Raw genomic sequence first — 13771 nt, 5'->3', positions numbered from 1 at the left:
AGTTCTAGATCTTTGAGTTCATCTCATACAAAATGGGAGCAAAACCAAAAGTGTTGCGTTTATATTTTTGTTGAGTATAAAACAAACGCAGTAACAACGTCTAAAAACCCAGTTAATATATCCAGAAGAGTTTTAGGCACAATATACAAAGAGTTTTATGTTGCGATGTTAATGCTGTTGTCCGTGTGCAACGGTGTAAGTGCAGCCTGATTAGATCGTCTCAGTGCAGTTCTCAATGTTAATAACAACGTGCCTTTTTTGTTTGGAGCCGGAAGTTGAAAATCACATGATAGTGACGGATAGTGACAGAAACATTAAGGAAACTCTAATTAGTCGACACTTACCGCGACCTTCATAATTTTCTTGGATTCACTGTATAGGACCAAAAGTTTAGCTTCATCAGACACTTGGGAGTGGATTGTTTGTCATTAATTTCTTCTGCTCTTGGTTGTCTTATTGTGTTTTGACCATGTTTGTCCGTGCTCTATGTCATCATTAGTTGGAGATACGGGTGGTGGTGTTTGTTGGTGCATGGTAGTGGGCAAGTTTTAACAGCTTTATAACAAAATGATACATTTGCTAATAATGATGAGGTTATTATTTGACATGTATGGCACTTGGTTAATATTATGGAACAAGCCTAAAAAATCCCCAACTTTTTTGCTTTGGGAGGTGATGGTCTAGTGGTTAAGGTGTTGGGCTTGAGTCCAGAAGATCATGGGTTCAAATCCCCGCCTGACTGGAAAATCACTAAGGGCCCTTGGGCAAGGCCTTTAATCCGCTATTGCTCCTGGTGTGTAGTGAGCGCCTTGTATGGCAGCACCCTGACATCGGGTTGAATGTGAGGCATTATTGTAAAGCGCTTTGAGCGTCTGATACAGATGGAAAAGCGCTATATAAATGCAGTCCATTTACTAACCTGGCAACTCTGATTCTAGGGTCCATCTGGCATAAACCGTTTCTGTTTTGGCTGTCAAGAGTCCTGATTGGCTCATTACAGTTCAGGTTATCACTTCATTGGCTGTTGTCACAGTCTGTCAATTTTGTCTTGATTTTAGCCCCGCCCCCCTACAGGGACTTAAGCCCAGGTTACACATAGACGGTTTTGTCGGCGGGCAGTACGTAGACCGAAGTTCGCGGTAATTCCGGCTGTTTTCGCGGTGGAAAGGGGTGGAGCATTTCGCCGGTGTTTTGAGCGCCATACTAGCCGCAAATGCACGGATGAAGCGGCGTTTTGATGCCGTAGCATCCGGCACACGTCAGGCAACGGGGGTTAATACCCAGTTCTATCCTTTACAATCGCAGGTTAAGACACGCGTGAGAACGGCGGTGTTCTGCTGCTGCCGATAATGCCCTGTGTACCGCTGGATGTATCCAGGCAAATCGTGCGTTACTCCAGGAACTTTTGCATATAGGCACCGCCCCCAGAGTATAATAGGCTGAAGCAGCTGTCACTGCAGGGGGAGGGAGCTCATCTCTCAGCCTTTTATTCTCCTTTCCTTTTCCCCTCCTCAACGTGTTGCTCGTCTCCACTACAGGGCTCTCCTCTGCTTCTGAACCAGACCTCTTGGTAAGTCCTTGCCGCTGCCAATTTTCTTTTAGTGAGAAGTGAGAGGCCTGCATGCAGCGCGCTAGCATTTTTATATTGACCACCATCTATCGGCCGTTTGGAACGCTGTTAACCGGGAGGTGGCGTTTAGCGCCAGCGTTTTGTCTGCCTCTGTCGCCGGGTAAAACGCCTTTGACGCCGATGTGGGCTATATCGCCGTTTTACACACCGTTGGTTAGGGATACAATGCCGGCCGCCAAATACGGCGGTGTAAACTGCGGCACTACAGGAAGGGGCAGGATGAAACGGCGATTAAAAAGTATCGAATGCCGTTGTTCGCGTTGTCTCCGTCGTCACGCGAATTCTCCGGGAGCGCTCCCGGAATTATTTGACATGTTGAATAATTTTTTCGACGATTCCCGGTAAAGCCGGAACTAAGCCACGCCCCCTAGTGCTGGCATTGACAACAGCGTTTGATCCTTAAGACGGCCAAAAACTCTTCCGGGACGCTTCCGGGAGCTCTTACCATCTATGTGTAAACGGGGCTTAAGTTACAACTCATCTGAGAAAGAGGCTCGGCATCATGACATGAGATACCTGTGATGGCTGGTTTTAGATGTCCCAGCTATTATTATTTTTTGGTAACTTTTGAATTCTATCACAGCTCAATTATAGGAAAATATTTTCTCATCAAATGTGCACACACTTTGGTTATCTGAAAAGTTAATTACTGCAAATAAGAGGTTTTCCTAGTCTTCTGTTTGGAACTTGTGTTTATCTTGTCACACTGGCTTTCTTAAGATGCCCTCCTATTTCTTTGGATTCTGCATTGGAAAAGCTGAGCCACGTACCCTGTAACTTGTCCATGCATTAATTTTCAGTCAACTCTGGTAGCTGTCATGCTGCTTTTCACTGGTCTGTCCCAAAAACAATTGGACACCTGCAGCAAATTTGACCTCTGCTGCTTGTATCCTCATTGTCAACATGAAACCACCCAAAAAAATTAAAAAGCATACTTAATTTACTCATATTTGAAGTCAGTCCGGGTAAATCGTCTCATTTGTCTGATTTTGTCTTTTTGCTCTGGTTAAAAAAAAAATCCTTGCATTATTAAATGTGGTGCTTTATCAGATGTTTGATTCAGGTCGTGACAGAGCGTTTCCACCCTCTGTGCGTTGGCTGAAATAAATAAACAGCTTTGAAAAATATCAGTGACGGAACAAGCATCTCACAAACTTACATGAACAGCAGTGAGAGTCAGTCACCTCAGCTCAGAACACCCCTCTCCACCACAGCAAACTGGTTCTCACACACACACACAGCTTCACAGAGGAGTTTTGCTGGATCGAGAAACTGCGCAGCAGTTATTGCGATTAGTCGGTGGAGTCCAAATCTCTACTGTCAGGCCAAAATTATACTGTGTCAGTTAAACCGGCTAAACCATGCACCGCAATCAGGGACAAGTCAGAGGACTGGTTCCAACAGAGGATACAGTTTAAAACACACACAGACTTAACCAAAATAAAGAAAATGTGTACTGTATTTTCTGGACTATATATCACACCAGAGTATTAGTGCCATCTGCCCAAAAATGCATCAGGAAGAGGAAAAACTTACTTAACTCGCACCAAATGAATTTAATTGGCACATTTATCTGTAATGCAAGCACTGTTAGTAAGCAGAGACTAATGGGCTAATTAGTCTTATTGTATGAGGCCCAAAGAGCTTAAGAATAAATAGTGTTGCCACTGAACAGAAGAAAACCTCAAAGCAGAGCTAAGCATATGCACGTTTACCTCACAAAATGTAAATAAAAGATTATACATTATTGGTTATACACTTTTATAAATTTTTGGTTATCCCTTCTGTGGCCTAGTGCAACCAGGTGAAGTCCTGAGTAGTATGAAAGTTATTCCCTTGCTTTATTTAAGAGCGGTATAAAGATAATTCCCTCTGTTTATTTAAGATTGTGGTCTTTCAGTTTTAGTTTTTTAAATTCAGATCTGTTATAGTGGTTGATATCCAGCTTAATGATGCATTAGTCACCTTTTGCACCTGAGTGTGGATTAATGCTGCAGCTATTGAATGTTTTTGGGATTGATTATGCTATCAATTTTTTTTTTTTTTTTTTATTCAGTTAATCGTGTAGTTGGATTAAAAAAGTACTTTTGCATTTTTAAACCATATCAAGAGTGCGAGGGCTTACCCCAAGCAATGGCACAACAGTGCTATGCCATCATTCAGATTTTCAAATTCAGGGTGTTCCCTCTCTGTTTTACTGGGTAATTGTTTTTTTGTTTTTTTTTTCATGTTATGAGTTTTGGTGCTCTCCCAAACCATAAGCACAAGTGATTGGAGAAATTCTCAGTCAGCGGACAGGTTGTTTATGAATGTGAACACAGGGTGTGAAAAAAATTGGGCTGTGGAGTCCAGCTTTTCTGCAAAAGCCACATTGTTAAATCTGCTGTTTACCCTGTTGATAAAACTGATCGAATCTGAATACAGGCTTTTTGAATAGTTAAACTTGCTTCAGTTAAATTCCGCATCCTTTCGCATCATCTGTGAGGTGGCGAGCAGCCAGTGGACCAAAACAGTGTCATGTTTTTTTTTTTTAATACGCAAACTCACTGCTTCACTTTAAATACGCATTAAGTCTATTTCAGATGATTAGCGTGGACCCTCCTTCTCTTAAAAGGTTTTATTTTACTCAGTGTGCCCTCTGAGAAGTTGTAGCTCCATATCGTTTTAATTTTTTGGGGGGGCTTTTTTTTCCTTCTTCTTTTTTAATAAACACCTTATACACCTTTTTAAAAATCAAAATAATGTGAATCATCAGGGGCTTCTGGAATTGAGAACATGCAAACTCCACACAGAAAGGCCACAGATGGGAATCGATCCTATGACCTTCTCATTGTGAGGCAGCAGTGCTAACCACTAAGCCGCCATGCTGTCTGTCTAATATTTACAAACTTTTATTTACAGCCAAACATCATGGAAAAGTTTAGAGAACCATACAAAATTTAAACTCCCCCTCCCTTTCTCTCTCTCTCTCTCTCACGTCCCCTTTTGTGTGTGTGTGTGTGTGTGTGTGTGTGCGTGCGTGCGCTCAGTTCTGTGTCTGTAATCCTGTCCCCTCCTGCTAAGTGCAGTGTGGACACAAACACTGCCACATGTAGTTGACCAATCACGTGCAACATTAAAAGAGAAAACTACAATAAACACCGCTCTGCCTCGCAGACAGGAGCTGATGTTCTGTCAAGATGAGCTCCCCCATCGAGTTGATCTCCCCGTAGTACAAATCGACAGTTACGTGTGTCGAGTTGAGCTCCCTGTTGAGCTGAACTCCCCGTTATCTAATGACAATATTCTCCTTTAAAGACAGCATGTACATGCAACTCTTTACTTTTTTTTTTAATTGAAAAGACACTTATTACTGTATTTTTATGTAAATACAAAACTTACGTGGGTTTTCTTCGGTAGTGGAGCGCATCTGGATGGGTGACTGTGTCCTGTCGAGATGAGTTCCACTGCGCATGTGCACCTTACCTATCGAGTTGAGCTTGGCCACTGAAGCAAATCTTCACATAAAAATACAGTAATGTGTCTTTTCAATTTTAAAAAAGTAGACTTGCAAGTACACATGCTGTCTTTAAAGCAGAATATTGTTGTTAGATGACTGGGAGCTCATCTTGATGGGGAGATAAACTCAATGAGAGGAGGTGTCAAAGTCCGGGGCAGAGAAAACTGCGCAGTTGCACACTGGAAATCCTTTCGATGGGTAGATTCTCGTTGGGACACCGGCTCAGATCATCACTTCAAAGAGCAAACTCTAAGAGCCATTCTGTTTGTGAACGACACATTAGTGTGAAAGGTTTTTAAGTTTTTCAGGTCTGATAGTTGTGCTAACTTGTTCTCCTACGTAAAGGTGCCTTGACACTTGCACACATTTAACCCCTGCACGGCTGCACAACTCGTCGTGCCAATGCAATCCACTGCGCTTTGTGCGGTCGGACGCTGCGTTAGTTTTTGAGAACTGCCTACTTGACACAGATTTACCATAAAGTACCACACTGTATTTGTGATGCAAATGAAGTCTAAGAAATATTCAGTGAGTTGGAAATGTTCATGTATTCATCCCTGACTTTTCTCAAGAAAACTGGCTTTGCAGTGTTAAGAAAACAAAACTCCTCAATGTGGGCCTGTTTAGCTGACTGCTATGTGCAGAAGAGACTGCTCAAAACACTCCTCCCAAGACACGCCTTAGCTGAGGACACCCCTTCTCTTTGCAGTCTGTCTGCTGCAGGAAAGGAGCAGTGCTTCACAGATGATTCACAGAGTTTTCGTGGATCGAAAAAACTGCGGGTTGTATCGGAAGCATTATTGCAATTGTTCAGTGGAGTCCAAATCTCTATTGTGAGCCAAATTTATATAATTTCTACTGTCAACTGTAAAAAAACGTGCAGCCCTAGTTTTATGTACTGGCCAACCGGACCCAAAACTTACTTGCTAACAAATTGGACATTTTTCCAGTTCATGAATTTGGAAAATATGACAGCTTGTTTGTTTGATTTTCTTTTTTTAATGTTTTTGCACATTTGATATAGGGCTGCACGGTATATCCGTTTATAGGGTACACTGTATAAATTTGGCCTACGGTAGAGTTTTGGACTCCGACTAATTGCGATAACGCCCACCGAAGGTTTTTGATCCAGGAAAACCCCTCCGTGGAGTATCTGTGAAGCACTCCTCCTTTGCTGCAGAGTGCAGAAGGGGGGAGGGGGAGGTGCTCTGAGCTGAGGCGTGTCTCTCAGTGAGTGTTCATGTGATATGCCTGAGTGTCTTCGGCATTTAGCAGTTCTATCACTGAACAACGCTAAACCAAGACCGCAATGTGTAATATTTGCAAAGTTGTTGGTTCAGTTCAGTGGATGCTCTGGGCGGAGGCTGGCAGCTCCGTCGCGACCTGAATCAAATATTTAAGAAAGCACCACATTAAATAACGCAATGATTTTTTTTTTTTTTTTTTTAAGCCAAAGCAGAAAGATAAAATCAGCCAGGGAAAGTCGATTTATCCAGACTGACTTCAACTATGAGTAAATGAAGTCATTTGGGGGGCGGGGGGTCCTCGTTGCGTTTTAGAAATGAGGAAATGCCTCTGTCCTGAAAAGATTCATGTATTCAGATGGGTGAGCTGTTCCATCTAGTCTTCAAGAGATTAAACTTCAGCCAATGAAACCCAAATCTAGGCTTGCATCTTAAATGTACCTTCTGGCAAAGTGTAGCTGTAGTTTTGAGATCTCCACAATAAATGTTGTCAAAATTACATTATATCTGTTTTTGTTATTTATTTATTATTATCAATTTAGCTTTGCTAAGGGACCCATTCAGAAATACTTAAGTGTAAAAATTATAATGTAAGTATTTCTGCGATATATACCATTACCATGAAGGGATTCAGTCTATACCACAATATGAATTTTAGGTCACATCACCCAGCCCTAATTTGATAGCATCTTTAAATATTACATTTATGTAATTTTCCTATTTCTTAATTTTCTTTGGCCAGGATGCATGTGTTTTAGTGTCAAGGTTGTTACAACTTTTTTTAAATATGGTTTTGAATACGATTACTGATTGAACAATGTTTTAATTAATAAAACATTATTATTATTATCTGCAAAAAAAATGTCTAACATTTGAGCTTTACTGTGATTGGGTTGAGGTGAGGGGTGGCTCGTGGGGTTCGACCATTCGCCCCTCTGGTTACGCACCTGTACTGTCTTTCTAGCAGCAAAAGAGACACGTTGACACAAAAACTCTTTTTTTTTTTTATGTGGCTTGAGTGGTGTGTTTCCTACCCACCATCAGTCACAAAGAGACTTGGTGTATTTCAAGCAACGAAAGTGAACAAAAGTATGTTTTTTTTTTTTTTTTTTTTTTTTTTTTTTTTTAAGTGACTGAATGCTGTGCCACCATTGATCTGTGGGAATAAAATAGACATTTTGTGTATTGAAGGTAAATGACAGCGTTCTGTGCTTTTAAAACATGAACTGTGACTTATGTGTTGAATGACTGCTTGTATACTAGCACTGCGTGTATGAAACAAAGTGAGAGGAAAGAGCTTTTATAAAAATGCTACATGGATACGGGGCTTTACACTGCACTTGCTCATATCTATGGTGGCCAGGTCAGGCTGTTAATTTTGTAATGTAGTCATCCGCACTGACTTGGGACACCTCAAAAATGGCCTTGGGCCACTGTGCAATGCGTAATATCGATCTTCGTGTGTGTAAATGTGTTTTACATTGCATTATTGCAGCAAATGCCACAAAACGTTGAGAGGATGATTTTCTTAATTTGTGATGTCTAGCATAGGATTTGTGCACCTGTAAGGCCATTGTTATTGGTTTACAGGTTTTTTTACGGGCCAGGGTTGGTCAAAAAATCAAACAAACAAAAAAACAACATGGTTTGAAGGGTCGGTTGATTTAAAAAAAAAAAAAAAAAAACCCTCCAAAGTTTACATAAGTTGTTTTCCGGAATGGATGGGTTTGATTTATTTTATTTATTTATTTTTTTTTTATTATTTTTTTTTTTAACCAGCAGGAGACCACTGTGTGCAGTGAATTTGGTTAATATTGCCCGGTTAGGAGGTGTCATGTTGCTGTCCATGAAGGGATGTTCATGTTTAGTGTGCAGCATTGGGAGTAGTCATATCTAGTAGTCATATATAACCCCTTTGTTGATGCATCTGACAGAGAATATCAGAACGAGGCTCATCCCAAACCAGTGACGTCACCCGCCTGACCTGCATAAATGGCGGCAGCCGGTCCATGTCAAAGCCTCTCAGACCATGACTAAAACAAGGTTTTCTGTAGAGGTTTTATGGTCTTTAGTGTTTCTTGAACTATCAAAAGAATGCATTTTTTGTGTTCATTGATACTGTAAATAATCCATGGGCATTTCTGTTCCCCTTTTAAGCGTTGGGCTTCAGACTAGCACTGCATCTGTTCAAAACCCAACCAGAGAGAAAAATTGCTAAGGGCCCTTGGGCAAGATCCTTAATCCCCTAGTTATTGCCGGTGTGTAGAGTGCACCTTAGGTGGCTGCCCCCTGGCATTGGTGTGTCTGTGTGAATGGGTGGATGTGAGGCATAATTGTAAAGAGCATTGAGCTTCTGACGCAGATCGAAAGACGCAACGTATGTGAACGTTACCAGCACATAGTGAATATCAGAAAATGTCAACATAATATGTTGATAATATCGACATTAAAAAATGAATGTTTTAAATGACAGTACTAATGTCTGTGTAAGAACATAAGGAAATAAAATTTTGTGGAAAACCTCTGTTATATGTGTGTAATCAAAGGACATGATGGGCTGATGAGAAGGCAACATTCACAGAGCAGAGATCGTTTCTGCATGACTGCTGATTTGGAAGTCCTTGTTGATGGAGGTAAACATGTACACTTACCATTACTACAAGCTTTATTCTGGAAGGGTCTGAACAGCAGAGCAGGCCTATTTTCTTGTGGAAAATTTTAGGCACTTTAATCTACAGTACACTATATAGGTCAGACTGTAGAAGGGGTCGTGTGTTTTCCATTTCCATCCACTACATTTTGTAGATTGCAGTCAGTTTCACTTTGAATAGAGAACAAAGCTGATGTTATTGGTTGTGGCAGCTGTTGGAACTAAAGTGTGTACACACACACACACACACACACACACACACACACACACACACACAGGCTTAGTGCAGTGTTCTTTGAGGCATTGTGTCCAGAATACACTCATTTTGCATTGAGGATTTTCCCTCCCTGAGCCTGGTTCTGCTGGAGGTTTCTTCCTGTTAAAAGGGAGTTTTTCCTTCCCACTGTTGCCAAGTGCTTGCTCACAGGGGGTCATTTTGACCGTTGGGGTTTTTCCGTAATTATTGTATGGCCTTGCCTTACAATATAAGGCGCCTTGGGGCAACGGTTTGTTGTGATTTGGCGCTATATAAAAAAATTGATTTGATTTGAATTTGATTTGATTTTGCAGTTTGCAAAAATTAAGCTCTGGCCTTCATCAACAGCCATTATCTCCATTTTTGTGAGGTCTAGTTTCTAAGAAAGCATGTTATGTAGTTTGCATGCCTGTTAGTTCAGTGTCATTATGTCCAGTATCTCCTGGCTGCAGGTATATGGGACAGGGCAAGCTTTGACTTTTACTCTGATTATTTAAGCCCCCCTGCCATCAGAGTGGTGGTCCTTCCTTTGTGTCACTTTCACTGCTTGTAAAGGCTCCCTGACACTTGCACGACTTTGATTCACGCACCCGTACACAGTGTGTCGTACTGGTGAGTAAAGTCACTGTGAACCGGTGTAGACAGAATGTGAGATGTGCGCTGCCAAGTGCGCAAAGTTGTGCAACAAACGTGAAATGGCTGTGAATGTTGTGCGATCTACTTGCCAACACTACATGTTGATATCAGCATGTTGATGCTCGATTGTGTATGAGATGGCATACGCAGCTTGTCAAGTAAAGAAGTGCATCACAGCACAGCTCATCTGAACATTTATGAGATGTTAAATCTATCATAAACATACTTTTACAGCCGCACACAAGAAGAAAAGAAGATGTAACTGTTCTATCAAGCCATTACAAAATAAACATGACGGCTCCAAATGCTTTCTCCACCTCGTTCAGTACGCACGAGAAAAGCAGCAGCTGGAGCACTCCTCTGTGATTCCAGAAGGAATTAGAGGCATTTTCAGCAGCTAACTTGGACAGAAAATGATTAATCCGCTACAAAATAATTATTTTATATACACAGCATCCAATGCACAATGCGTGGCAGCCGGTGGACCAAAGCATGGTGTCCAGCTGGGAACACAGCGGGTGGGATTGTCACGACAATGTGCATAGATCAAAGTCATGCAAGTGTCAGGGCACCTTAACAGATGGAGATGGCCCAGACAAATACAGCTGTGCGAATTCTTGGCATCGTTGATTAATCTCCATTTCCCAATCCAGTTTTTGAGTCATTTAAAATTGATCATCTGTCCATACAGATGATTTACAGGTTTCCAAAATTTTCCTTGGTTCATGGTAAATTGTTCATGTGTCATGAATAATACATCTGATACATGAACTGTGCAGCTGAACTCCAGACACATCATATGACTATATGGTTCTTAGTAAGTAGTTCTTACCACGTCGTTCAGAACATCTGGTGCATGGTTCTTGACAAATGCCTTATTTTAGCATCGTTTTTACATTCCAGTTTCAAGACCGAGAGGATAATCTGAGATGATGACTCTAGGAAATCTATGACCTCCTCATTGAATAAACTGTTCTAATTAACACTGACACCAAAACCAATACCCCACGTACTGCTTCTCCAAATCCAAAAAGAGGTTACCTATTGATGTTTTTTTTTTTTTTTTCAGCTAGCAGCAGAACGTACCTGGAGATGCCAATGGTGAAGTTGAAAAATACGTATCCTGCCCGACACAGAATGTGGATGCAGATGTAAATTTTTGAAAATAATAATTATTTTTTTATTTATTTAACCAGCTTAGTTCCATTGAGAGACCTGGACAATTATAAAGTTTCTAATTCACCTAACTGGCATGTCTTCAGATGTGGGAGGAAACCGGAGCATCCGGAGGAAACCCACACAAACACTGGGAGAACATGCAAATTCCACAGGTGGGAATCAAACCCATGACCTTCCTGCTATGAGGCAACAGCGCTAACCACTAAGCTCCCGTGCTGTGACAGCACATTATCATAATATTAAGGAAAAAGCCTGGCAAAATTATTTTTCATGCTTCATGTTTTGCTTGACCAACCAACAAAATTTAAAAACTGGTATATAGTTAGAAGTCTGCACTTTCAACACACAGAAAACAGAAACTCATACCACTTAATTCAGTCATGTGACTTTGAAGCATCTCAACATTAAATGACTCCAGAGGGTTAATCAATCAATCATTCAATCAATACTTTGTCATTGCCTTAATAACACAGTTATAAATAATGACATATCATTTAGAGCAACTTATTACTGACATAGAAGTATACTTAAAGTGCAAATAGTGCATATGACATTAATGCCCAGAGGCATTAATTCATCTTATTAGCAATGAAACATGTCTCAGCCTCACTTCATCAAACTTCTGGGTCTGTTAGTGAAGCTCAGGGCTAGCTGCAGATGACCATCTTACGATTTTGCTGGTGAACTATACCTAAGGTGTTGTTTTTCCGGCCAACAGATTTTGCTCTATTTCTCTGTGCCCGAGGTACCGATGCTGTCACACAAGGCTGACAGCTGCACACCACAGGGTGCTGGACTGACCATGAGATGCCGTGCCTTAAGCTGATGCCGCACACTGCAGTCTGCGTTTGGAATAAACTTTGCCATGGTGGCAGGCCCCCTGACAGCATGATGAAGGAACACTGACCCTGCACCACAGGGTGCTGGATAATGCCCTGCCTGCAGTCCAAATGCTTGTGTGGTCATCTCAATAATTGCACTTTGTTTTGATGTTGCTTTGGTTTTCCCGTTTCCTGGGTTTTTCCTTATCACTGTCACCTGTGTGCTTACTGTAGGGGTTGGTAAGGTGAGACCTAACTCATGTGAGTTAGGTCTCCCACTGCTTGCTCACAGGGGGTCGTTTTGACCGTTGGGGTTTTACATAATTATTGTATGGCCTTGCCTTACAATATAAAGCGCCTTGGGGCAACTGTTTGTTGTGATTTGGCGCTATATAAAAAAATTGATTGATTGATTGATTGATGTGAAGCGCCTTGAGGCAGCTTTGAGGTGCTTTGGGGCTATATAAATGAATTAAATTGATGACTATGTTTCATCTGGCTGTGGCAAATAGTTGGTAACTTTCAAGAGGTTGGGATGGACTAGTTGCCTCCTGGGGTTTTTGGCATCCAGACCCAGGGTTTCTCAGTACTGTGGTGGATACAGTTATGCACAGCATCAGTGTATGCTCCCTGACTTGACCTGACTGGAACTGTATGTCTGCAATCTGTATTTTTGTTTTAAATATATTTTTATCTCTTTTTTTTTTTTTCTTGTTTACTGAGTTTTTTTTTTTTTTTTTACTTTTACAGTGACAAAATAAACAGAATTGAAGAAACATGGGGAGGTACCGGGGCTCCTGCATGTTAACATGTTTTTAATGAGCCTGAGGAGTACGCCACATGAAATGTTATTGTTTTTGTCACTTTTGTTTTTTCGTTGTTGTCTTAGGCGCTGGTGGCCCGGAGGCAGGCAGGAAGACAGAGGACGACTTCTTTCTTTCTTCTCATCAGAAGGGGACGGCCGGAAAGAGTGGAATTATGCCGAAACCGGTTAGTGCCTTTGATTTATTTATGCATTTATAATTTATTATGTTTGTTGGTTTGTTTTGTGATGCCATTCTGCTTTTCTGTGAAGGAAATTTTGTGTCTTTTTAATGTGTTCAACAAATAAAACTTTCTTTCCAGCCAGTGACGCACGTCTTAGTACTGGGCTGTGGAGTTTCAGGGAAAAACATCTCCAACGATGGTGCACATTTTTCCCAAGAATGGTGGTTTTGTATTTTTCACACGATGAAATAAGAATACCTCATAAAGAATATGAAAAATGATTGATGCTAAGCAAAGATGACCTTCATGTCAGACAAAAAGCAAAGATTTTCCTGACTAGTTGTGGCACCTGTTCAACATGTCATCTTGTTTTAACCCGTGAGCAAGTTCAGAAAAGAAAAGAAAAAGCTCCATGCAATATCTACCCCACAAAGTTTTCCATACTGACCTTAGTCTTTCCACATAACTTAAAAACAATATTTTAATATTCCATGCAGCAAAGCATCAACAACACAACTGCAACGAGTGATTATTTAAGAAAGCAAATGACAGATTGATTAGTTGTTGGTGCTATGTTTAAACCATCTCAATCTCATCTCTCTAACTTTGTCTCCAGACTGTCCTACCTGTGCTGTCCCTCTCATGTGTGCATTCTTAATTCTGTCCATCCTCTTCATTTGTAATGAAAATCACAGCATCTTCAGCTTTGCTACCTCTGTCTTTTTGTTAGTCTCGCCACCTCTAAGCCACACAACATAGCTGGTCTCACCACACTCTCTTCTTCACCTCTCTAACTACCTCTACTTCTTTTAACCTCACAATTCTACTGTGCTCCCCCTCATTTATGCACAGTGTACTCAGTCACTCCA

General features: G+C 41.1%; 1 protein-coding gene across 2 annotated transcripts in view; it reads left to right on the top strand.

The window, feature by feature from the left end:
• The window catches only part of LOC117524426 (radixin), a 111588-nt gene that overhangs the window by 22180 nt on the left and 75637 nt on the right, over positions 1-13771 (top strand). For both annotated transcript variants that reach the window (XM_034186202.1, XM_034186201.1), the window contains exon 2: positions 12805-12905. In XM_034186202.1, the coding sequence (XP_034042093.1) occupies positions 12894-12905 (12 nt within the window). In that variant the 5' untranslated portion in view covers positions 12805-12893. The remainder of the gene's footprint in view (positions 1-12804; positions 12906-13771) is intronic.

This window comes from Thalassophryne amazonica, chromosome 14, assembly GCF_902500255.1.
Source record: "Thalassophryne amazonica chromosome 14, fThaAma1.1, whole genome shotgun sequence".
Lineage (NCBI taxonomy): Eukaryota > Metazoa > Chordata > Actinopteri > Batrachoidiformes > Batrachoididae > Thalassophryne > Thalassophryne amazonica.
This window is presented reverse-complemented; position numbering and strand designations above follow the sequence as displayed.